Below are 27,031 nucleotides of genomic sequence, written 5' to 3' on the forward strand. Positions count from 1 at the left end.
CTTGAGGGTGGTCATGTCATTATGAAAATATTTGTATTTTCATGCACATTACAAGGTTATAGTGGCTGTACATTATACTTATATGGGAAAACAGGAAGTGTTTGAATTGTAACTAAACACAGAACTAACACTTTCAGCCTTTCAATCTCTGGAACAGATTAACTTAATGCATGTAGCTCCAAGTAAAGATACAGATAGTTATATTTTTTTTGTTTTTGATGGTCTAGTCTACTTTCTTTTTATAATGCTGTTCTTTTTATAATGCTGAAACCAGTCTTAATTGCTACAAAGACGTCTTCAAAGAGATTTATGCTTACTTTATCAGTGTACAATGAATTTTAGTAATATGACAAGGGTACTGAAACTTGTTTTTCCAAATGTTCACAATAGATAGACTTTTTAATAGTTTTTTTAAACTTACTTGCTGCTTCAGTACCAAGTTCTTCACTCCTTCCATGACAAACTGTGATCCCGTATTCATAACACGTGAAAACAGACTTCAAAAACAAAATAAAGATGATGTGTAAGATCTTTTTGTTTTAAATTTATATTCTTAAGCTTTATACTGACATCCAATTCCCTATAAAGACAATAGGACCTGAGTACCAAGTAATTCTTCATATCACATGGCAAACAGGTGTACGGGAATACACTTGTAATCTACCAGACAGATCCTCACCTATCAATGGGATTTAATCCACTGAACAGTTTACTTTACAACTTCAGTAATGTAAGGATTTGAGAGCTCCTTTCAAGTGGATACCTTAATCATCAGGGTTAACAGAGATGCTGAGTGTCTCCAACAAACCAAAGAGCAATTTTTCCAAGTGAAACAGCACCTGAATTCTCTCTAACTATACTGTGCCACAGATTCCTTACAACAGTGACAGGGCATTCCTGAAAGTAAAGCTGGTAATAAGGATTGAAATCTCTGAAGAATGGAAAGACCCAAGTCCTATATCCTGTATGGGACATATGCAACCTTAGCACAGTAATATTTTTCTCATGTCTTGAAAAAATAACTACACCTTTCAATAAACAGACAGACACCCAGTCCAGGACATTCCAAAGAACTAGCAGTGTGTTCTTGCACCCCTGAGTCTCCAAACCCAGGAGAGAAATTATTTTGAATATACACAGCTATTTTTATCTTCTGCCATTGACTATTTAATTTACTCGAAGTGATGGCTGTCATAGATCCAGTTCCTAGTGCTGAATTCTTCTCCTGTGAAGGTGCATTTAATGTGCAGGTGCAGAGAGGACTTTATTAAGACAGTTTGTGAATTTAGTCACAGATCCTTTTATTTCCCTCTCTGTGTGTATTAGGCACTGTTAAGGGGAAATGAGTGCTTGTAATTGTCTGTACCTTAAAAACTTTACAAAGAGGGAGATGTTTTGTTCCACGCCCTGTATAACACTAACCACACTTTTAGCACTACTAAAATAAGATAAAGGAACCCAAAGGCTTACAAAAAATTAATCAAAAGCATACCCCAAAGGTTTAGGCGTAGCGTTTCCATAGCTGGTTGGAGCTGAAGCCATCTTAGTGAAAGCTCTGTGAAAGCAGGGATAGAAATCAATTATTTATCTCAGGCACATATTTCCATAGAATGTTCCACTCAAGTCATCTGAAAGTGAAAAAACTTCTAAACTTCAAACTCTTTCAGGAAGTAACTATTTATTATATGTATCCCTCTTCCCTACAAATACCATAGGAATTAGATCTTATAGTTAAAAGACAAAGATTTCATTCAGATACCACGTAGAACTACAATAACTGATATACAACATCACTCCTTTGTCTGAACTAAAAAAACTTTGGAGTCTGAACTAGCACAACTTTTCATTTAATTCAATAAGTTGTTTCTGTTCTGGATCATTAAGGGCACAACTACATGTCATGTTTTATAGTGTTCTGGCACTACTGGATCTTAGTTTTAAAATAAGATTTGTATGTATTACCATAACAATGACAGTAAAAACTTACACCCATTGAATATTTAAGGATAATTTACAATTTAAGAGAAGTAACACATAATTCCTGAATACAATGTTGGGTTCTGTATTACCAGTTAGCCTCACATAGGAGAAAAAAGAAATTACTTACTTCCATTGTTTTATGTAGCTCAAAGGAGCGAGATTACACCCTGCATCCATCAACGCCTTTTTATACTGCTCCAAATCAATCTGAAACCATGAAGTGGAGAATTACAAAAGGTTGAAGCTACTCTTAACTCCAAAGACATGACATCCTTATCTAAACACAAAATAAGTGGTGCAAAGTTATAGCATTGACCCAACCGAAAAACTAATTATGAGCCTTAATTCCATTTCCTACCAAGTAGAGAAATGCAACGTGAAATTTGCTATGAGCAGATCCTATTAAACTGAACAGTGTTTGTTGAAATAAATCCTGTGCATTTTTGGATATGGAACAGTCTTTATACTAGCATCAACAGAATACCGGTTTCTGTAGAATGTCAAAACTGTAAGTAATAAACAAAGAGCAGCTAATATACATTAATAAGAGGAGCTAATATACATTAATATGAATACTTTCCATTTGCCTAACCAAACATTTTTTCATCAGATAATGTTTCCATGGTGTAAGAATTTTCTTTCTAAAATCAAAAGAAATATGAAGAAATGGTTTCCTGAATTATTCAGATATTGGCAGATGCATTTCTTCATTCACCTGCTAGTCAACTGACTCAATCATACTTGAATATGTGAAGATGGAGTAAAACGAGTCATATTTTCATTATGCTTTATCCACTTCTTTGAGCAGTGGAGCAGAATAATAGAAAGCATGCTAAGATGTGTCTTGCAGTAATTCTGACCTTAATATGTCACAATATAATACTCCCTCTTACTAGTCATTCACATCCTTTGAAATGGTGGTAAAGCTTTGTGAGCAGACTTCCTGGCAGAAAGACAAAATTTATTTAAAGTTCTAGAATTTCCTGAGCATTTTTTACTTCCCTTTGCAAAGAAACAGAAATATCTACTTAGTACTGAAATGACACAGAAAAACCCTTTGTGGTAGAATATGGTGTTGGAAGCTGTAAAGAACATGGGTACCTCTGAAGGTGCCTGAGCTGAGCTTATGTAATAGATGAGAAATAATCGCATTTTGTCTTCAGGAGTTCCCGCTGCAGTAAGAAAATTAAAAAAAAATAATTAAAAACTACAATTGTAACTATGCTGCTACATTAACTGCTCTTCAGTAGCCATACATATGCACATGCAGATCTTTAGTTATGACAATAAATGATATCAATAATGATTGCCTTCTTCAATGTGTAAAATGGTAGAAAAACATACAGCAATTTTATTAAGAATTGAGTTATATGTACTCATTCTTTCTGAAAGTTTTGCACTTTTCCCTTTCATTTGCAGTAAATATTATTCTTCATATAACATACTAAATAAATTATGTAGAGAAATTATGGCTTATTTTGTGTGGAGACTGCAAATGTTATGTGGAAATAGATCCATGAAAAAGCAGACTAATGAAGAATCATAGAAGTAAAACCCATAGTATATTATTTTTTAGCTCTACAATTTGCTTACACAGCTCTATGGTTCACTGTACTGAAATACCTGAGGATTGCAGAAGCACTCATACGAACCTCTGGTCAGGAAAAAAACCCCTGAACTTCCAACTTGCCTTCAAAAAGGATTTCACTTCTTAAATCCTCTTTTGTTGGAGAAAAACACTTCCCATTCTTGGGAAATATTATTCATAAGCAGTCAAAATTCATCTCTCCAGATCAAAAGGTTGATGTAACCACTACTTAGACTATAAACTACTACGTACGACTTCAAATACCATCTTTTTTATTTTTCTAGAAGAGAATCACTGCTAGCAAAACAATAGTTTCAAATGAAGTTTTCCGAAGAACAACTTTTCAAAACAAACATTTCAAATTAAAATTCATTATAAAAGCCTAATACTTTTAGCACAACATTTTATAAGAATGCACTTTCTTGTATTTGTGGGTAAGGAAATGATGGTTTTTTTCCTGTTTTTCTATTTCTGTTTTGTTTGTTTTGGGTTGTTTTCCCCTACTATGGAATGTGGATCATGTCAGCAGGAGACCATCTGATCTAATCTGCAACTTTTATTTATGAGTGAGCATGTATTTAGTCTGGCAGAAGTTAAGAGTAAGTGCTGTCATAATGAGCATTTATGACTTGGTACAATCTTCTCTGCAAAGTAGGTTTTACTAACCTTTACCAGATACCAGTAAGTCAGAAGAACAAGAACTGAAGAAACATTGTATTATCTAAACCAAAAGCTAGCTTTCCAGGTAGAGATCCACTTGGAATTCACTTGGGCAAAAAAAGCTGTGATAAACAGCTGTAAGAGTCAGGTCAATTGCCTGTCAAATGTTCACTACGTTTTTTTAGACTACGATCTGTGACAGCGCAGAGAAGTAAACTGCTCAACATTCTGAAGAAAATGTAACTTGGCAAACCTAGAACAGAACAATTTTATATTCAATTGAAAAAACAGCAGGCAGCCCTTAGCTCCCATTTTATTACTACTCCAGGATACAGTAATACCTACTAAACTGGAGAGCAGCTAATAGTCCTGAGAGGTAGATTAGAACAACACAGTAACAAATGGGAGGTTGAAGCCTGAAGCTGTTAACTGGTCCAATCGAAGTGCTTTCATGAAGGGTTCTGTAGATCCCGTCATCCACAAGACAAATATCCCCACACATAATGCAAATAAATTGTTCACTAGTGGAAGCACAGGAAGACTTGATGTATTATGCCTTAAAAATGTATGCTGGTATTTCTCAGTGAATCACATAATATGAGGCTGGACAGTTTTACAAGACAGCATGCCTGGAAATAATCACTGTGATTTAACTTAAATCTTTTTCTTACATAAATTTACACCTAGGCAATGCATATAAAATACTAATATAGTGCTGTGAAAACCTGAATACTTAGTTTGTGAAGAAAAACTCTAGCTTTTACAAATCTAATCTTTCTCTTATGTAAAACCCAGGAACCTTGCTAATAGGAATGTTGATATGATACTTCAGGCTTGGAAAACAATTGGCTTTACACTGCAATCTAAAATGGCATAGAAAATGTGGATTCAGGTAAAAAGTAATTGAACCAGTAGGACATACAAGCAAGCTAACATAATTGCCAGTATGCAGACAAGTCAGAGATCATAATTTAAGCTTTACAATTTTGCTCTGCAAGTTATTTTCTTCCAGCCAACTGGTATCAGATCATACTGAAATCCCTCTCAGGGTTATGACACACATCAGGCTGTGATAGATTGAAAGAAGAATTGATGCTGGAATAGTACAAAAAGCTGAGAAGTCACTTGGATCTCAGCCTTTCAGAGAAAGACCTGCAGTGACTCATGCTAACAGAGAGCCTGAGCACCCCTGGTGTGTAAAGCCTTGATATGTATGACACATATCTGACACAGAAGCTGGGATGCATTGCTCATGCTCCTACATGATGAAAACAGACATGCCACAGCTGAATCAACACATGCAAAGCTTCAGGTCAGTCCCAGTGCACTGGCCAATTTACATCTTGTATGCTTTCTCTCCACTTGTCTCATTCATCTCTTTCCCATTCATCTCTTTCCTCACAAAAGCAGGAGCTACCTACATTACAGCCCCTTGATCTAATCAAACTTTATGAAGTTTTGTGTTCATGAAGTATGAATATGTTATAAAACATGCAGTAGGATTTTAAAGAATTAGTATTGGTCAGATCACAAAAGGCCATGCTGCACTACTAAATACTGGAAAACACAAAAAATAAAATATATTGACCTTCAAAAATAAGGGGTTAGGAAAGTATTTTAATGGAGCTGCAGAAGTTGCTAATATTTTGGATATTATTCAGCTGAAGTATTAAACATTCTAGACTGCTACTGAAGATCAATCAAATGTTTATTTTCTTTACAAATCTTTACAGCTTGCTCTTTACCAATCTGAAGTCCAAACAGGTATCGATTTACTGTGTAGCTTAACAAATTTTATACCAAGTTCAGATTTAAAGTACTCACCATCTGGGTCAGAGATCATGTCCAGAAGAGATTTATCCAGTGTGGATTTGCTCATTATTTTTTCCTCATATTCAAAATACACATCCAGCTTTCGACTCTGTTTAAGAGTAAGTGATAGCGTTAACGTCTTTAAACTATGAAAGAATATTTATTTCCTCTTTTAAAAAAAATGTAGCTTTAGTTATAAAAATGGTTTTAAAAACTTTATTTTTAAATAAATAATCAGCAAAAGTAAGTAATGCTTGCATTACAATATGCTTTTTTATTAACTCTCAGAAAGTTGATGTGTATTTAATTATCATACTGAAAGTGAAAAAGCAAGTTAAGCAAGGGGTGTCTGGCACAAATAGTGAACTGGAAGAGAAGCTCTGTTTTCATCTATGGCTTGGCCACAGCTGAAAACAACATGCCATTATACACATTGCTATGTTGTGAAAGGAAAAAATAATGGTCAAGTGAATATTATGTCCAATTTATTCTGAACCTCCAGGGTCTCAGACCACAAGACAATTACTCAATGCAGATAAATGTGGGAAATTCCTTTATACATTAAGGTGACATCCCAAAGAAACGTTGGCAACTGCCAACTTGGGCTGGTACAGAAATACAACCTCAGATCAAAAGCTTCCAATAATTCACTCACACTAAAGATGGAGAAGTTTATAATTAGATTATCTTGTTAACATTGGAAAAGAAGTGTCTCATTATACAACGACACATCGAGATGTTGTGAAAATCCTTTTTAGGGAGGATGGGACAGGGACTATACAAAATTACTGAGGCAAAAGTTTATGGAAGACATCACATGGCCATGCAAGTAATGACTGCATTGCAGCACATCTGCACAAACAGACAAGCTTTGCACTTATTGATCATGATCTTACAAACTAAAAATAGAAAAAATGCAATCCAAAACTTATTTTAAAATGCTCCACTACAATGCAGATCATTATGTGCGTTTGAACCTTAAAATGTAGCATCACAATAAATGCTACAGCTACTCAGCTCACAAAACCTTAGTATTTGGCAATTAACTAAATCCTAATGTTTGAGCACATTCAGCTATGTATTGGCTCAAATAGGAGACTGGCAGAGTGGGTCTCCATCTCATTGCTTTGGAACTGTGTCAGCTCCACATCATCCCGGCTGTGAGACTGGAATGACATTGCCAGAGTGAGCAAGAGTCACCTTGCTTTTATTGGGTTAAATAATTTGAGAAATTTTGCCTGATAATGCCAAAGCATTTAAAACTGCTATGGCACCTTTTATCCAGTGCAGTCATTGCTGTAATGACAGTACATAAAAACTTTAAAAGTCTGGTTTTCATATATTTCTGAATTCTACTAAAATGATTTTTAAAAAGTTATTTTACCACCTCTCTAAAAAAAAATGTACAGTAATTTCACGATTATAAGTCGCACTGAGTATAAGCCGCACTTCCGGGTGCCAACAACTTTTCATTCTTTGTCCATACATGAGCTGCACCTGATTATAAGCCCCACATTACAATACAGAGTGTGATAAAAGGTGTCTATTCCATCCCCATCTGTGGAGGGTGGGGGCAGTGATTCTTATCTCCATGGCAGATATTCTGCTAATGGGCCATCCATTGAAACCAGGCAGGGCAATGTTCTTTATCTTTTCACAACCCATCCTTCCTCCAGCCAGTCATTTTCTGCTAATGGCCATTGAGTCCCACTCTGTGACTGATAAAATTTCTTCATCCCATTGGAAGTTGCTCCAGCCAGGGGGAAGAGCCCAACATTTCTTACCAAAATAAAAACAGAGGTTTTGGGACACTAAGGGAGCCCCTTTCTCCACTGGACTCCAGAGGAAAACCGGATTTCTCCACATCGCCACTGGACCTTTAGAGGGAAACTGCACCTTCTACAGGAGCACTGCTTCAACTGAATCACATCTGTCACTGCAGGAGGATGTAACCACCATTTAATGGGATTGCTACCAACACCCTGCCTGACAGGGTGTCAGGTTGTACTCTGACTTTGTCAGGGTTTGGAGTTTGTTTCTTTGTAGTACTGTATTTCTATTTTAATTTCCCTAGAAAAGAACAGTTATTCCTAGTTCCCATATTTTTGCCTGAAAGCCCCTTGATTTCAAAATTATAATGATTTGGAGGGAGGGGGTTTACATTCTCCATTTCAAAGAGAAGTTCCTGCCTTTCTCAGCAGACACCTGTCTTCCAAACTAAAAGAGCAACTTTTCATTCTTTGTCCATATATAAGCTGCACCTGATTATAAGCTGCACTTTGGGTTCAGACCAAAATTTTAGTCAAAATGGTGCGGCTTATAATCGTGAAATTACTGTACTTCTCTAGTGTAAGGCTCAGGATATTTCACCTTCTGAGTACTGTAAGTTCCTCAGAAAAAGAGCTAGAGGAGAAAACAAAGTAAAAAATATATGAATTACAATATTTTTATATTGAAAGCATATGGTGGTCAGCTTATGATGCAGGTAGCTATACAATACTTCCATTTCTCAGCCATCACTTACTGAACTCCATGAGAAGAGCAGTTACTTGCAAAGCAACAACTTAATTTAAAGCTTTTCTGGATGCTTGTAATTACAGCTTATGAAGTAAATTACCATGAAGAGCACTCAGAAATTACCCCCTACTACTTTTAGGGGCAGAAGAATGTCTTCTGTTGATTGTTACAGTGACTAAGACTACATAGAAGGTGCATGAAATGAGAAAACCCAAAACTAGAGCTTCTTTCAACCTATATTTACCGTGAGCTTACGTTAAAAGAGTACTATAAAGTCAGAATAGAACTGAACTACCAGCTTTTTTCCAAGATCTTACATCAGATGCAATTTGGTATCTGGTAAACCATGTGAGACCTCAATTCTACAGTGTCTTGGAGAATTTCTGTGTTATAGTTTCCTTTAATCTCTCCACAGACATAAAGCAATTGCAAAGAAACTAGTACAATTATTTATGTCTTTCCATTACATTCACTTGCTTTTCGTGTTTTATCTATATTTGTATCCTGTTATGTAAGATTAAGTTAAATTTTAAGTGGAAAATATTTTCCCCAGACATAAGACATCTAATAAAAAAGGGATTGTCTTGAAATGTGGAAACTCATTCTTATAAATTTAAATATATTACTGTTGAATTTGGCAAAGCCCTTATTATCTTAGCTGGTGATCTGTTTACGAGAAATGTATTCAGATGGCATGTAAAAATGTGCAACATAAAAAGATTCACTGATGCTCTGTATTTGTTTACAGATCAATTTCTAAATAAAATCTTGTAATTCAATCATCAATCACTTTGAATTTTAAGAACAGACTGACAGTTTTTAACTTACTCGGAGCACAGGCAAAAATTCTTCTCAGCCATGTGCAACTTTGTGACTGTTTGGCTATGACTGCTGAACAAAACAGATTACCAGCAGCAAAGAAAATTCACTGGTTGCATACATGTGTTATACTTCGAGCCTAACGAGAAACATTCATGATACATGTACACTCACTCTCTAAAAAAAAAATTTTGCACAATTACTTTTGAAGTGTGAACTCAGCACTCTTAGGGGAAAAAACCAGAAACTGAAAATCCCAAAACTTCAGGTTCACATTTTTTTTCTATCCACTGTCTCTATTTTTTTTCTATCCACAATAGGGACATCAGAGGTAAGCAGCAATGTAAAACTTTTGAGACTCTTTCTGATGTGACAAACTAAAGCAGATGGATCAACATGGTAAGTCTATTCGGCTACTTCTTCACTAGATAATTAATGAAAATCACTAGCAAAGATGCCAATAAGGGCAATATTTTTCTCATACTGGTTTGCTAGGAATTAGATGGATACCTAATCAAATTTCATATGGGTTACTGAATAGCCTTAAACACTACTAGTTACCTTTTGATAGACATCCCAGATATGCCACATCAATGAGACAGTTACTTCTCGAAGAGCCAACTTGTCTAACAGATGCTGATAAGAAGCAGATGTCCCATTTAATTTAATTAAGTGCAATTTTGCTCACTCAATGGCAAACTCACAGACATGCCAAGAGGAAAAGTTTGGGAATAGGAGCTAAACAATCCTGTAGATTCAATAAAAAACACAGCAAAGAATAGGTTCTTATGGGTGCCAAACTGGCAAGCAATATGAAAAAAAATATAATAAAGATGCATTTGCATTTACATTTACAGTTACTCCTTTTCTGCCTCCTGCTCTTGACTTTCTACTATGACATCTTGTTCTACACCAATCTCATGCAAGAGACCTTTCTGGCTGCCCTTTCAGGAACAGGATTCTATATTGTAGTTAAACTGCCACATTTCAGCTTGCTTTTTTAAAAAAAATGTATTTGTGAAAGCTTTCAACTTACTATCTTTAGAAATAGGCTGTTCATAAACCAAAACTTATTTTAGGGAAAAATACTGAAGTGCGTGGGAGAGTCTACTTGAGCACTGTACTCCAAAATGAACTTTAAATTCCTTCTTTTTAAAGCAAGTAAGTGGAAGCAGGACCCATTAAAATCTCTTAGATGTCATTTTTGTAAAGACTTGCTGGATGCTCTTCCATCCTCTTTACACCACAAAAATTCTTTATTTTAGATAGAATATGCAAAAGAGAAAAGACATTTTCTAAGAACCTCTCTGAGGTCTTTTTCAAAGATGCTGACAGAAAACAAACAGAAATAACTGCCTCTAGAATGAGGGAGGCTGGTCAGGTAATTATAGTGTGCTGCTATCAAGAGGAAGAGAAACTCTGGAAGAAGGCTGGAAGTGGCAGTCAGAGCCAATTCCTTTTCACTGAACTGCACAGAATGACAATAGGAAGGTCACTGTAACTGAACTCAGAAAAAGCTGTTTTTACTAGAAGGTTACTGAATTATCAGTTCTGAACTACAGAAAAACAGCATGGCTCACTGTAACATACATATTTCATAATCACATACTATTTCACCTGGTGTAAGAGAAAAATATAATCTTATTTAAAACAGAATATTTAAAATAATAGTATTCCTTTAAAAATATGAATTTGAAAATTTGAAAGGCTATTGTCAATCCCAATTAAGGGGGATCCCAATTAAGAGATCGTTCAATGTATCAGACCTTGAGATCAAGCAAAAGTAGATATATAATTAAATCATGTAGGAATTAAAAAAAGCCCTAAACCAAACACAACTAATTTAAGGCAGACAACAATTCCTACAAAAATCTGCCACATAAATTCACATCTGTAGAATTCTAGCAAGAGGTTATTTAACCTACCCCCCAATTGTCATTTGAGAAAAGTATGTGTGTGCATCTTTTTATACTAATGATTTAACATACATCATTAATTCTATTCATACTAGAATGACATGCAAAGATAAGCACTACTTGAAACTTTAAAGCAGCTAGGTAACTCTAGTTCTAAATCTGTTATCTGTTGGGTCTAGACCTTCAGTCACCAGCTTCAGCAGAGGAAAAACCAACAAATGCAAAACAAGGATGCATTTGTTCTAAGCACTGATAATAAATACTTGATGGTCCACTTCATGAAAACGTGATGCATACTTTCCATTATTTCACTAAAAACTTCAGCCAAAATTGTGCCAGGACCCATAAGTATGTGATTAATTTCTGGTTTCCTCTTGCTGTGTCTTAGAAAATGATCCAAGAGAATGTGGAAAGCAGCTGTAAACTGAACATTAAAATATGACAAGAAATTAAGTTCACTTAGTATATCTAAAGTATGTCTTGTTGCATACTTTGCACAGTTCCTTATATACGTAGTGAAGAAAAATGCTCGAATAATTAATATAGTAAACCTCCAAAATGGATAATGCAGATACTCTATTCTAAAGTATGAATGCACTTCCTGATTATTTTAGAAGTGAAAAATATAGCAACCTGAAGAAGAGTATGGTGCCTCACGAGCTCCTCATGACCTCAGTACTTACTTGCAAAAAAATTCTGTCTTATCCTAATTTGGTTTCATTATTTAACTGTATATAAAGCCTATTAACCACAGAGTCAAGGTCTCATCAAAATTTCTTTTAAAAGTACTGGATGAGACACTTCGTTTTTTGGGAGTATTTTTGAGGAATCCATTAGATAGTATAACATCCTGCATACACAGTTCAAGATTGAAAGATACTCTTTCTAACATTGAAGGGTACAAAGTGAGGAGAAAGTGGTCAGGAGAAAGCACTTGGAATAAACTTTACATTGATTCAGTTAAAGGGCTTCACCAGAGGCAAATTTCAATAGAAAAAACACGTCCATCTGCATAGTTTAAGACAGTTTCCTAAATACTTGGAGATGATCTGATGCTTTCTAAATCAAAAGAAAAGATGATGCAGATGTACATATCAATATATTGGAGAAACTGCTTGGTCATTTGTCTTACAATTTTCTTTGACATTTATACATTAAGAAGGTTAAGAGCCTGAGCACTTTGCAGTCCCTGAATTAAGAATCATGGAGGAATGGACCATCACTCCAAAGGCACTCCCTAACAGCAGGTTCCCTATCAGAGCAGCAAGCCAGGGACTGGTTGAGTATCCAGATAAGGCAATTCCTTCCACCTCTAAGCAATCAAGTGTGTCGCTATCATCTAATGCATCTGACTCCAGCTCATTGCCAATAGGACACTGGAAAGCCAAACTGATGTTACTGCCACTCTACATCTTGCTCTGAAACTTGTTTTCCAGCCAACAAATCATATATAGAATACTACTGGTCTAGGCCTGCCATTATCATCCCAGTACCTTTCTTAGAAAAATGAGTTTACAGACAAGGCATCAAAATATCAATAATGTTGATTTCAATTTTTTTCAGTGGTATTAAAGTATTGCTTTTAAATTGTCAGATATGAAAACTGACACACCTAATAGTGTAAAAGTCCATAAACTAGCCCCTACAGTAATGAGCTAAGTATATAGAGACTTATTACCTCTACTCCAACTTTAGGAAATATTTAAAATTAATTTGTTAATTTAATTGCAGAATTAATCCTTTGTTCATATAAAGTACTTAAATTCAGTATAAATAAGAACTAAGGACAAATCTTACATTTTTTACAAATGTTAAAACTAGCTTCAAAACACATTGCCTTCCATGAATTTTAAGCAGCTTGGAGTAAAACTCTCTAATTATTGATTTTCAGTGAGACTTAGTTCTTGAAGCACTTTCCAAAACTGAAAAGAATTTCTGAAATTCTCAGTGTTTCTGAAAGCCTCATCTACAATTTCTGTTTTCATACTGTGAAATAACTTTCCAAGTTATCCTAGCAGTAATCAGGGCCTTCACCTGACACCAATCCCTCTGCAAGGTCTCTGACAAAAGCAGTAGACTTAAAACGCAAAAGACAAACCCCTTTGTGAAGTTCTTAAATTCTGCACAAGACATCTAACACAGGCCCTCCTGGAAAGCCCACTTCAGTAACTTGCTTCATTATTGCCACATCTCTGGGTATGAGTTTTGTTGGTGAGCAGACAACAGTGCCCTTCTGACAAACACATATAGAACAGAAGATCGCTTAGACAGAAGTCATAAATTGCCATGACACGTCTCTAAAATAAATGAAACACTTCCATCATAAACTTATTTTTGAAAGACTTCAACCCATGATAACAGTTGTGTCCATCATTAAAAAAATGAGAATAAACTAGTAAATTCTGGTAAGAAAAAAAACCTGGTGTTCTTTGCTTTCTAGGCAGAGACATTCAAAATTCATTCTCTCTCACTCTTCAACACTAAGTAATGCTACACAGTGAATTCTGAAGTAGCATGATTGAGAAGGTTCTCTTTCTTATCTTCAGTGCCTCAAATATATTCCTTCAGTTAAAGAGTACTACTGACAGAAAACTCATGTTAGAGAGCAATTGTACCTTTATGTGCTCCAAAACAGCTGTTGCAACATTTGTATGAAGATCAATGAGCCTCTTCTTTTCCAGAAGTTCTGGAAGAGAGCTGAAGAGATTAAATACAAACTAACCTGCTGATTTCCACTGTTAGTTGAATTGTATACTGTATACAGTAGGTACTAAAATATTTATAGAATTATGGAACAGTCTGGGTTGGAAAGGACCTTTAAAGGCTATTAAATCTAGAATTACAGAATAGGGCTGAAACTAAAAAATGACAATGTTCAGATGTAATGACTCTCATAACCATACCTGAAGAAAGGGATTTCACTAATTTTTTTTTTTAATGAAAGAATGCAGAGGTTTGGGATTTTGGTGGAACAGTGCAAGCAAACCTGTGATGCACTTAGATTACCTGTCTTTTCTGAGGAAACAGTCCAAAGTCAAATACATTGTGGAAATTACATATGCGAGCACTGGTTCAGGACACTGCATTTAACTTTATCAGCATTATAAAGCATTTAAACGACATTATAGAGCTGAACAGCCTACATTTAAAGATACTTATTTCAAAGAATACTGAAACTACAATAACAGAAAAAAATTAGAAATGGTTCACAGATAATTAAACAATATTGTGTTATTGACTACTTACCTGACAGCTGAAGTTAGCTTAGCTGTATTATCTGAAAGCATACTTATTGCTCCTTCATCCTCCCCTTCAATGCCCTGGGTTTTGAGGAAGGGTTTGAAAAGAGGAATAAAAGTCATAACAAATACAAATATCCCACATGCATATAAAGTCAGTACATTTAGAATCTATTTTCTTATAATGCCGTTCATGTCTGGATTGTGTTTTTCAGTTTGTATGGAAGTTATACAATTGCAACAGCAATGAACAAGAAATTGAAACTTCTCATGAAATATGGTACTTCTAGTCCTACTTTTAAGATTGTATTATACCTAAATTCAGCATGCACTGAAAATTTTTGTCCGTGGGATGACAGAGTAGGCTAGGCATCTCTACAGGCCCTATTATGCTTTACATAAAATACACACAGGTGATAGAACTTACCATGATACTCTTAAGTCTTTTGACTTCATCTTCTTGGGCTCTGTAAGATTCTAGTTCTTGCTGAACAGACTCAGCCACCTCTGGAAAAGGACTAATGCAATAGTCTGCATTAAGCTCAGCTAAATCAACAAACTGAAATACTAGAACCAGACAATAAAAACCGTTTTGGAAATAACAATACACAAATCATGCAGTAGAATTAAATCACTGAAAATTACATCTTACTGTAGGTTTACTTTAACTTTCTAAGATATATTCACTGCTTTCAATAATTTTATGCAATTTTGGAAAGAACAGTTCTGAGTTCTATAACAAAGAGCTAAGAGACAAATATGGACAACGAATACTGGCAATGACTATTCCTTATGTGGGGGGTTAACCCTGGCTGAATGCCAGGTGCTCACCAAGTGACTCTATCACTCCTCTCCTCAGCAAGATTGGGAGGGGAGAAAGCAAAGTAGAAAAACTCCCAAAGTCATGGGTCAAGATACAGGTGGTTGAAAAAAGGAAAGCTTATGTGTGAAAGCAAAGGAAAATGGTTTTATTATCTGCTTCCCACCAGCAGAGGATGTCTGGCTGTTTCCCAGGAAGTGGGCTTCAGTAGGCAGAGTGATTGCTCCAGAAGAAAAACATTTAAAAAAAACCCCCATTGAATACTGCACCCTTCTCCTCCTTTCTCTCAGGTTTTATTGCTAAACAGTGGAATGGAATGGAATGGAATGGAATGGTACAGAAAGGTACATTGTATATCTTTGGTCAGTTTGAGTGAGCTACCCTGGCTATGTCCCCTCCCAAGATCTTGCCCATCCTCAGCCTGCTGGTGAGGGGGAATGTGGGGGAGACAGTGTTGATACTGAGGGAGCACTGCTCACCAGTAGCCAAAACATTGGAGCATAATCAACACCTTTCTAGCAACCAATACAAAGCATAGCACTGTGAGGCCTGCTGTGGGGAAATGAACTTCATCTCAGCCAAACCCAACATACCCTAGAAAAAAAGCCCCCAAGCTAGAAAATATTTTCAAATAATCTTAAAACAGAACTACCAGATATGAAGAATACTTAGAATTTATATAGACTAAATTAATATAAACTGTATACCTTTACGGCTTACCTGCCCTTATGCTTTTGCCAGAATTTATCAGATGCACTCAAATCATAGGACTTCTTATTTTTTTTCTTAGGTCTAGCACCTGCTGGAGTACTTTCTGTTCCTGCTGATTCTTCCAAATTAACTCTATTCAAATGGAAATCCTAAAATAAAAAGAAATCTTATGTAAATATTTGAAAGTTTGTTTATTCAGTCCTTTACAGTCAACAAAGTATATTCTACAATATTTTCTATAAAATACGATCAGAGGTATTTATTAGAACTTCATAAGTAGGCAGGAAACAGTTTATTAGTTAACTAGATAGTAACAACAGCAATATAAGAACTCCAAATTACTCACAGTAACCGAACTGTGATCAGTTCAATACTATACAAGGCAACAAATGTTAAGCAAAGACATTTGATTTTCTCATATGCAAGCACTCTTCTGACACTGAACTTTCAACACTGTTTTCTGCATAGAAAATAAGTTATTCAGCAAAGACTATGCTCTAACAACTCTCCAAAACTTTGAAGTAGAAAAGTTTCTATATTGCAGACAAAAAATATAAAATGTTTCTAAGTCTGTTCACTTACATAACTACAACATACATAACAAAGCTGCCAAGAAACTGATGACATCTGCAATAGGATTATTCACTGTCAGGACTATTTAGCCACACCTTCACAGCTATTTCCCTAATTTTTTGAGCACTAGTAAAACAGTGAATCCATGCTCAAGCAAAACTTTGCAATAAAGCTGCTATTTTTCCATATAGTTTTTCTTCTTCCACAGATGCATGAACATAGAAAACACATTGCCTTGCTAGAGGACACAGTTATGCTCACATCACCACACTGCTCCCTCTGAGTCCTCTAGTTCTCTCCCCCACTGCCAAAGACTGCTCTGTACTTTCTGCATCTTACCTATTCTCTCTGGTTTTCAACAAAGAGTATTAACAAGTACTCCACTTGCTGACTTTGTCTTAGCTCTTTTCAAGAACATTTAAAACTTCAAAGGTGCTCTTTGCCCGACAAATAATGATAGAGCGAAATCTTCAACTACACAGAAACTGTCACGAGCCTTTTAGAATAGGTATTTTTTCCAGAAATAAAACATCACTTTATTATTTTCATTGAAGTATTCAGAAATGGATCACTGTTAATGGAACTGTGAAATAAAGTTTTAAAATGTTTCTAGTTATTTATTGGCAGGGACTTAAATACTACAAATGATCCATGCCAGAATAGAAACATATCCAAGTAGCTACTCAAAGGAAACACATGCAGTTGATGAGCACAAACCTCATCTTACAGGAGGTGTTTAATGTTTCAGAAAAAAAATTGTATTTTTCAAGTACACATATTTGATAAAAACTTGAAGAGAAAAGAACTAATTTGATTGTAAATTTAACTGTAATTTTTAATGGAGATCTGTGTTTTGGATCATTTTAACTCACCGGTGACCTGCGTTTTCAAGTTAGTTTTGGCATTTACAAGTTTTCCTAAAATAAGTCTTACTGATTAGTGCTCTTCCATCCAAATCCTCATTTCGTCTTTATAAGACTTTCTAACCATGCCTCCAATTTTTCTGTATCCATTTATGAAAAGTTTCTTTTCATAAATAGGAATGTCTTAACGTAAACATGTTTATGTGTAGAAACAGCATGGTTATAATCTCACGCGATGCAGCACTCTGTGCCTGGGCAGCTCAACACTGCACAGCACTCCTGGATATTGTAACTGAGACCCTAAACAAAACCCAATTTGTTTGAAAGTATAGTTTCCATAATAAACACTTTGGTAACAGTTTTACGGTTACAAGTTACGGGCTCTTAAAAGACTACTGCAGTTATTTCACAAAATATTATGCTCAGTATGTAAAGAGTTTGGCAGGCTTGCCTTTAAGGCGAATAACTTGACTAATTTTGAAATTAAACTTTTCTTGTCATGGAACCACAGACCACTTGGCTAGAAATTCCTAATTCTGTGCACTTTAAAGGTGCAACATTTAACAAGATGGTTCAGAAAAACTACACAAGCCTGATGCAGTAGAGATCCAATGATCTTTGAGTAAGTCTTGCAGTGTTATTCCAATATCCCACCATATCTGTAGCACTAGTTGTCCTCAGCTTCCAGTACATCTTTGATCACTCTGCATCTTGATGAACTTAAGTCCTATCCCAACTCATGCCTGAGGCCACCCAACACTACTTTAAAAAGAAACCTGTAGAAATTCACTACTTCTACCTGCAAGTCTCTAGCCAGTTCAACACTTACTGAAGAAAACTTGGTTCAAACTGTGTATTTTTCAGATATACCTTTCCTAAAGAAACTAGGGCAAAAATTGTTAATTGCAGAAAGCACTCAAGTTTAAGGGGAAAGGACTTGTGATAATGAATTAAATACATTAAAAATTTACAAGTGTCCTAAAACATTCCATTAGCGCTGAAATATTTTCGTCGTAGCAATGCAACTTTCTGGACACTATGTATGACTATACAGTTCACCATCAACTTTGTGTATCAACACATATGTGCATGTGCACATTTCATGTATGCCTCTAACAGTCTCAATAATAAATCCAAAATAATTCTCAAACCTAGATATAGAAATTATTTTCACAAATAACTCTCAGCACATAAAAAGATATTAATTACTCTTACTCTTTTTTCTTTTTCTTTATTATTTACTCCACACTGATATGCAAAATGCACAAATCTGAGGGAAAAAGAATGAGCTATCATTCCAGTACGTTTCTACTATTGGTTTTATCAAATAAACTTGAGGAAATAAAGGCAGCTTAAAGTGATCTAAATTTCAAAAAAATTTAAAAAAAAAAAAAATCTGTTTTAGATTTCTTACAGTAGGATTGTATACCACTCTGCTCTGACCACCTACACCACCTTGTGGAGAAAAACAGGAAAAAGTATTTTTAGAAGTTCAAACTAAAACCAAAACTGGTTTAAAAACACATTAAAAGCATTTATTTTTCAAAACTGAATTGCACTTAATGGAGTTTGGATATTACTTAAATATAGATAATGGCTACTGATGAAGAAGCCAGGATTGCTGAATTAGGGAACTTTTGATGATACCAAGATTTCAACTTTTTAAATACTTTAGAAATTATTGCTAAATAAACCTTCTAAAGAAAGTTTTCCAAGTTGTTCTCTATTAAAACAACTTTCAAACAAAACAGACAAAACAGATTTTGGATTAAGAAAGAATGTGGTAAAAAGTTTTAACAACAAACTGAGTGAAAAAACAGTTTTGGTAACAAAGTCAGATTTATCCTTACCAGCACATCATGCACTAAAGCTTGGTATGTCCAAGTATGATGTAGAGGAGTTGCTAAATCTATGTTTCTGTCAACAAGGACTAATAAGGGCCTTTGGAAGCTGAAAAGATGACACTGTGTTAGTACCTCTTTAAACATGGTTAAAGCACCCCAGTAACATTGAGCACATTATCCCTACAAACATGCAGGTAAAGTGCATTTGAACAGAGTAAAAGCATTTAAATTCCATGCTCTGGATTTCCTTGCAGTAAGTATATTCACTTAAATATAAAATCTCAGGAGCCTTAGTCACCTAATTCTGAAAAACCCAATTAAAGATCTGAAGCCATTCAACTAGTTAATATTTCCTATGTTTCCTTTACCTTGCATTTTAATTCTGAGGACTACAATACCACAATACCAGGAAAGCAAGCCACGCCTCTGAAGGAAAAGAACTGCTTACAATTCAGTTTCCATGAAGTGAAAAAATTGGGATTTCATAACTATTCTCTCTCCTTTCAATCTCAATCCTTTAGCCAACTTTGATGTTTTTTGTGCCTTTTATCCAAGCTCTGATTTTAATTTGAGATAAAAGTATGATGACTGCTTTATACCCAGTCAGCAGATTAAAAGTTTCCTATCAGCTACAGTCTTGCCAAAACATCTCCTCTCCTCTTTTCATGTGCAGTATAAACTCTCATAACACACCTTCCTAAGGCAGCCTGTGGAGTATTCAGGTACCTGGGGGTAGCAGTATACAGGGATGCTACTGAGAACACATTATCAGCAGCCACAAAGGATTCAAATGGTCATGATTTAGGGGACCTTAATTATCCAGGTGTTAGTCCTGGAGCACTGTACTCTGGTCAAGGTAGGGATCAGCTGGGAAACACTTGCTTTTGATATAACTGAACTGGTAACAATGCTCACAAGCAAGAAAATGGGTCTTTCTTTGTTTTAAAGGACTAAGAGCTGCTCAGAGCTATGTTCAGACATTCAACTGCATTTCATAGTCCTGTAAACAGAGTGTATTTGAAGAGTATATTTGCAGAAGTTCAGCTCTTGCTGGTTTTAGAGGCTGAACAAAATTAACTGGTTCATAACATAATTTCTGACTTCCTGCCCTAGGACCATACACTCAATAGTTATAAAAGTTTTTAAATAAATTATGCCGTGGGATTGGAAAAGTCCCGTGAAAGTACGTAAATTCTTATAATATAGAATTTGAACCAAATTCTTGTAAATGCAGTTTTCAGTACAGTGGTGACTTACCAGACAACTGAAATATAAAAAATAAAATTACTAACATAATACCTGAACTGGCCCGCTCCAAGTGTGTCACCTGTAAAAAGACTGTTTCTGGCATCTCTTAGATTTTCTCTGAGCTTCTTATCCAATTTCTGAGGAGGGGAAAAACAAAGCTATTTTTAACAAACCAATGGTTTCCTAACCTCTTCACAAAATCACCATAAAAAGATTTATTATGCTGTTTTTGTAGTTTACAAATGTCTTAAATGCAGAAAGACTAGGTCCAGTGCACATGGGAAATAAAGAAATCTTACATCTATTTTGTTCCTCCAGCATTTATATCTATGTCCAGGACTACACCGAAGATGTTTCCTTTATGTCTACTAATCTCCTCACAGACAATTAGCATTCTTTCCTTAAACACGCAAGTAGAAAATACCAGTAGGAAGCATCAAGAGGGAAGCACAGTAGAAGCAGTAAATTGGGCTGTCAGACACTGACACACAAGTGTTTCATAGAAGTGAGAATATCTTCAATGTGAGTACACGCACACTGCATGCTTAGATTTAATCAGTATTAACATTTCACTCACAAAGAAGACGCAAAGAAGATGGAAGAAATGAACCACAGTGACTCCTAATGGTCAGTTCTGTAGAGATTGTTAATGGTAGTTTAGTTTGGTCATTTCATCCCTATTTGATGATCAAGTTCAATGTCAGTTTAATCTGCTATATTAAAAATGTCTTGTACTTATTGGGCTTCCCAGTAAGATAGATAAAAATTTCTTACTGACACACACAGAGGAACACAGGCCCAACAGCCACTTTTTAAGCTGTGTAGATGCAGCTTAATTATAAGGCCTATTAGAAAATCTTTATAAACTCTAGATTAGGAATAATTATTTAAGTTTCTCATTATCTGATTCTCTAACATTACAGTTTCTACAGAAATTCTGTGGAACTAAAGTCAGAAAGGAAAATGGATGCATCTTTTCCAGGTTTATTTCCTTCATAAGGGAAAGGATACAATGACACTAGATCTCTGCCTAGTACTGAGAAAAGTGAAAGTGATGTCTGGAAAGTAGTAAAGCAATGACAGGCATTTAGAAAAACAGTTCTTACCACTGCCACCATTTCAGCTGCAGTTCCTCTTGAGCATCTGATTATAGGTATAGCGCCTAATAAAAGACAGATTGACTTCCACGTGCATTGTCATTTTCAGATTTTAGATTACATTACTTTTCATGGACAACTTTTACTAACATTCTGAGATTAAATGCAAACTTACATTAAACTTTTCTCTTGCAGTCTTTATCTATGAAATAAAATACACTATATAGAAATATTAAATAAAGTTTTACAGAAGTAAATGAATAGCCCATATAACAATTTATGGGAAATAGAGTGCATACTAGAAAGAAAGCTAATGTAGTGTTGGAGGGGACAAACTATCTTATATAGATGCATTAGAAGTTATTTTCAAATGGTTAGAAGTTCTTTGAACACAATAATAAGTATTATATCACTACAATATATCTGTTACAACTCATTGCTATGTCCGGGACTATGTACCTATTTTCAAAAGTACATTTTCCATTGGCTTTCAGGTTACCAAATATCTATCTACTGTTTCTCACTTATCTATACAAACATGTATATTCCAAAACCACAGGTTTAAATGACTGAGGAAAAGACATTAATTTGTATCACACTAACACCTGAAAGAACTGAATAGGTCCAAGGGAATCTCTCTTGAACAGACTGCCCCATAGCAATCCCAGCTCCCCTTGTAGGAAAGCTATCTCAGATGGACCAATTTCAGTTACAACTTCAGTTAAATGTTATCACTATGAAAAACGTATCAATTAAGCATCAAGGAAACTCACAATAAAATAAGTAAACTTAATATAACTTCCCATTCCTTTAGGAAGTTATTTCACTTAGATCTTTGCATGGTTTGTGTGAGATGCTTTTTTCTTCTAATTCTGTGGTGTTTAGGAGGTTTGGTTTTTTTTTTCAGAATGATAAATTCAAACTCAAAGCACTATTATCTTCATTGCAAACTAGGATTTTGTTAAAACATTCAATCCAAACTTTTGCATTTCAGTGCTCTTCTCCCATTGATACTGAAGACTAAGACTTTACTCTCATGAAGAACAGCCTTTCTTGTGCTTTGCAGTGATATAAAGCAATAATTTGAGCAAGATCATTATCCCACCCTGTGAATTACTGAGATTTTGGTCACAGATCTAATTCTGCTTTTAATTTTCTATAAGAAATCACTAGATTTCTAGTTATCTCAAAGAATATGGAAAATATGCTAGAATTTGGAAACTTACCAAGTGTAACAAAAAAACAGAAGAGACTATCAACAATAGTGTCCATTATAGTTTCCATTTCTGTGTCTGTTATATCTGGTCGGTTAATGGCTAAAACAGTGTGCAAAAAAGAATAGGGTTAAGTAAGTTTATGCCACTTTAATAGTGAGAGAGCAATCCACTTCTTATCTGATGGCTGTCAGTTGTCAACAGCTTTTGCTGCAGAAGAGAATACATCCTGAAATGCCCATCTTAGCACACCTATTAGTTTCCACCATCTTTTTTTTCCGAGAAAAAAAAGGCAGAACTTAATTATTGCTTACTGTATAAGGTCAAACACTACACAATAATTTCCAAATCTCTCTCACTGCATATGCATCTTTTAGGTTACGTTAGTATTGCATTAACAAAAACCTACTAAGAAACATGTTATACAAGAGAAATGGCCACCCACTTGGCAAACATTTTTCAGGAAGAAAATCCTCAAAAATTTCCTGTATAAAATAATTAATTTTAGTATGCAGTTATCTCTATTTAAAATTTCTAAATCCCACCTCTTGTATGAAGATTCCTTTTTTTTCTTATGAACTTACCATCAATCTCTAAATTAGGGGTAATTCCCAAGTTATAAAATGTTTCACTTGACAGATAAGAGAGATTTCCCTCCCACATTTAAGTCAGAACAGAAGACATGCAGCAACATTTCTCTTAAGTAACTAACCCTGACAAGAATATAATAGCCAATAGGAAACATCAAACCAAATCTTATCACAGATCTCAAGTCAAACACTATCCCAGGATTCATGCCATTAACCCTATCCTTGTTGTTTTACTTTACCTTCAAAATTTTCTCACACAACTACCTGTCTTATCCTCTTTTTTCACAAATCAGTTTCAAAGCTCTAAGCAATACTAAGCCTTTCATCCTAAACTCATCCTAAACTTATGCATAGACAGCCATAACCATTCCCTATGAAAGTGTTTATTCCCCCCACCTTTTCTCCTGTAAGAACTTTAGAGACATGGATTATATTTCAGCAACTATACTTAGTAAGCCAAAGTTTTGACTAGGCTGAGAGCAGTAATAAAAGTTTCAAGTTTCTGAAATATCAGCACCAAGAAAGGCAGACCATTCCCAATATCTGTATTTTTCTATAATGACAAAGCTTTGAAATCCACTGGGGCTATCATTCTGTAGTTATCTCCAACTAATTGTCTCCCAGTTTACAAGGGAAAAAAAAAGCCTTATTTTCACTCGCTTGCCTTTTCTTATTTTAATTTATTTCCCATCCTGTTATGTTTAAAGTACCCATTTCTGATGTTCCAGAAATCTGCATAGTGTCAGTGCCTTCTAATTTTGTCTACCATGCACATTTTATGAGCACATTCCTTTTCTTGTACCATAGCAACCAACATAGATACTTAATGTTACTGCTCCTTAAATCAGCCTTTGAGAAACTTCATTAAGAATCTTTTGCTAAAATGTTCTACCAAATTTTCTATAAGTTTCTCTCTCTCCACTCTAAAAAACTTATGGGGAATGCACCATTACAGAAAAAAAGCACAGGTCTTCTACATTTTCCTGTTGTACTATAAAATTCAACCAAATTGTAAAGAACGGTAAAGAAGCATTCAAATAGCATGAAATAGGATGTCTCAAATATCAACTTTATACCAATATTACTCATTTATTCTTCCTTCTACACAGTCTTAGAAAAAACAGAATCAGAGGGAGCCTGAGGGATTAACGAGTTGGTCCTCCTTTCCAAAGATGAGTTATACCCATGTAATTTCTGTATCTAAACCAATTCAAAGAGCTTCCCAGACATAAAAACACCATAATGCTTACAGGTAATCTAATATTTCACTATTTTTAAAGTTAGAAAGTGCTCCTAATATCTGATCAGAAACTTTCTTGTTGCATGCAAACTCATCACTTCTTGTCCATTACTAAGCAGAGAGAATATATTGCATCCTTTCTGTCTACGAAAGTCTTTCACATAAATCAAGGGTTTAATATTGCTTATTTGTCCCGACATTACCCCTCTGTAAAAGCAGTCATACAGCCAAGGAACCAGGAAACTGAAAATTAACCTATTTTGTTATATTTGTTCTTAGTTCACCCATTCAGATACATTTGTGGTCACACACAGCAGTGTTGCTGCAAGAATAGCAGACATCTTTAAGTATCCTCAGATTTACACTGACTTTTGTAGATTATGAAACTGGTAGTCTCCTGCTGGGGTTACTTTCCACTGGCAAAAATCTCACTTCTTCTTTACCTCTGCATTCCCAGCACCTGTCTGTGCCAGACCTGGAACTCACACAATGAGACAGCTGCCAAGCTCTAATGGCAAACTCATCACTCTATGTAGGAGAACAGATTTCTGTTCAATAAGCTTTTGGAAACAACCACTTCTACATGCTGGCAAATTTCAGCAGCCCAAGACAGGAAAAAAAGCTGGATAGAAACTGAGGGGTGCAAAACATTGTCAGTCATTTTAATTCAAATTTCTTGTTAGCATAAGGAAACTTATGAAAGTCAATTAAGTATCTTTATATATACAGGAATACATCACTAAACAATTATTACTAAAACTCTTCAACATCAAGTTTTAGTGAAAAAAAATATATCTGTTTTTCAAACAAAAATGCCCTTCATTCTGCCAATGGAATCAATCTCCAGTGTGAGACACAACTCAGTTATTATGAATCCAGTTTTAAAGAAAGGTATGGACTTCAGATATTGGGCAAGAAAGGAGAAAAATCTCGCTGCTAAATATTAGACATGCAGAGACTTCTCATCTCTATCTGGTCACTAGGGGGTATTCTATGCACCAGGAATTAGCTGTGTGACATGTAGCTACACTAAAATAATGAAGAGCTGCTGCAAAAATAGTACTATCTTGATTTCTTCTTCTTCTCTTGCATTGCATTTGTACATCACACAAATGAGTTGGTATTTTCTAAGGGATGAGTCAATTAAACACACCCTGCAGCTCTGAAATTACTGGTTCTGGTGTAAAAAGAGAGGAAGAGTAAAACTGCAGCAGAAGCAGCCAGGCAACATACCCCGTAACATCCAGAGTAAGGGGCAGGAGTGGTGGAGTGGTAGTTCTCTGTACATTTAACACATTGAATGGGTCAAGGGTGTACATAAAATCAGCAAAATGGAGGAAGGAAAATCATGTGGACAATTATGCCAACTAGTACTATGCTGACTTGAGCTGCCATAGCACCAAGGAAACTGACCTAAGGTAGCCACTTGCTTTTCCTGCTAGGTTCCAAACCTAGTTGAGCAGAAGTCTTGAGAAAAAAGAAAGAGTTCCAGAAGGCTGAATTCATTTGTGACTCTGAAACGTTATGAAGAAGCTGACATGTTTGGCTCACATGCTTGCAGAAGCAATCATATTGCTTATTATCTACAATGCTCTTTGCCACCCACAGTGACTATCTACATGTGAAAACAATATGTAATTTTGCCAATACTATTCCTTACATAAAAAGTGTGATTATCTATAAATGTTTATATCACAGTTTTGCTTTGTTATTTAAAAATATGTATTTATTTTTCAGAATCACAATCACCATGTAACAAAAGATGCTGCAATGAATATCTTAAGAACCGCTTCTTTCATGATTTTACGTATCTAACAGATTATCCTGAATTCTGAGCTGATCAAAGCAACCGCTGGTTATTAGCTACATATTCAGAAGTGAATTTCAACTTCAGACATTAATATATAATTTTTATATAAATTCTACTTACCACGGTATGAAACAAGTTCTTTGTTTTGGTTACACAATACAAACATATCATCTTCTAAAGTAATGAAATTAAGATATTGATCAAACACCTAGAAAGTAAGGAATAACAGAATAGTCAGAATGAAGCATAAAAAAAACCTGTATGTGATTTACTGCTACATTTTACAGAAGTACATATTTTAAAAAAATGCAAGATGTAATTTATTAATTAAAAAGCCTATGTAAGGGTTCCCTGAGTAACACAAAATATTAGAGCACTGGAAAGTGCCAGAACTGTCCAAATTCAACTGCGGACAAAGTTTTAGTAGCCAAGTATCACTGAAAATAAACATGTGGAAGCTATTTCAATATTACAGGTTCACTTTTTATGA

General features: G+C 35.2%; 1 protein-coding gene across 1 annotated transcript in view; it reads right to left on the reverse strand.

Annotated features, from left to right (window-relative positions):
• SCFD1 (sec1 family domain containing 1) overlaps positions 1 to 27,031 on the reverse strand; it is a 49,743-nt gene that overhangs the window by 13,195 nt on the left and 9,517 nt on the right. The window contains exons 6-19 of the mRNA XM_033061641.2: positions 26,662 to 26,749; positions 22,914 to 23,003; positions 21,697 to 21,752; positions 20,642 to 20,727; positions 19,349 to 19,448; positions 16,072 to 16,211; positions 14,959 to 15,049; positions 14,539 to 14,612; positions 13,908 to 13,989; positions 6,053 to 6,149; positions 3,082 to 3,152; positions 2,108 to 2,187; positions 1,493 to 1,555; positions 422 to 497 (exon numbers count right to left, since the gene is read on the reverse strand). Of these exons, the coding sequence (XP_032917532.1) occupies positions 422 to 497; positions 1,493 to 1,555; positions 2,108 to 2,187; positions 3,082 to 3,152; positions 6,053 to 6,149; positions 13,908 to 13,989; positions 14,539 to 14,612; positions 14,959 to 15,049; positions 16,072 to 16,211; positions 19,349 to 19,448; positions 20,642 to 20,727; positions 21,697 to 21,752; positions 22,914 to 23,003; positions 26,662 to 26,749 (1,194 nt within the window). The remainder of the gene's footprint in view (positions 1 to 421; positions 498 to 1,492; positions 1,556 to 2,107; positions 2,188 to 3,081; positions 3,153 to 6,052; positions 6,150 to 13,907; positions 13,990 to 14,538; positions 14,613 to 14,958; positions 15,050 to 16,071; positions 16,212 to 19,348; positions 19,449 to 20,641; positions 20,728 to 21,696; positions 21,753 to 22,913; positions 23,004 to 26,661; positions 26,750 to 27,031) is intronic.

Source organism: Catharus ustulatus, chromosome 6, assembly GCF_009819885.2.
Source record: "Catharus ustulatus isolate bCatUst1 chromosome 6, bCatUst1.pri.v2, whole genome shotgun sequence".
Classification (NCBI taxonomy): Eukaryota; Metazoa; Chordata; class Aves; order Passeriformes; family Turdidae; genus Catharus; species Catharus ustulatus.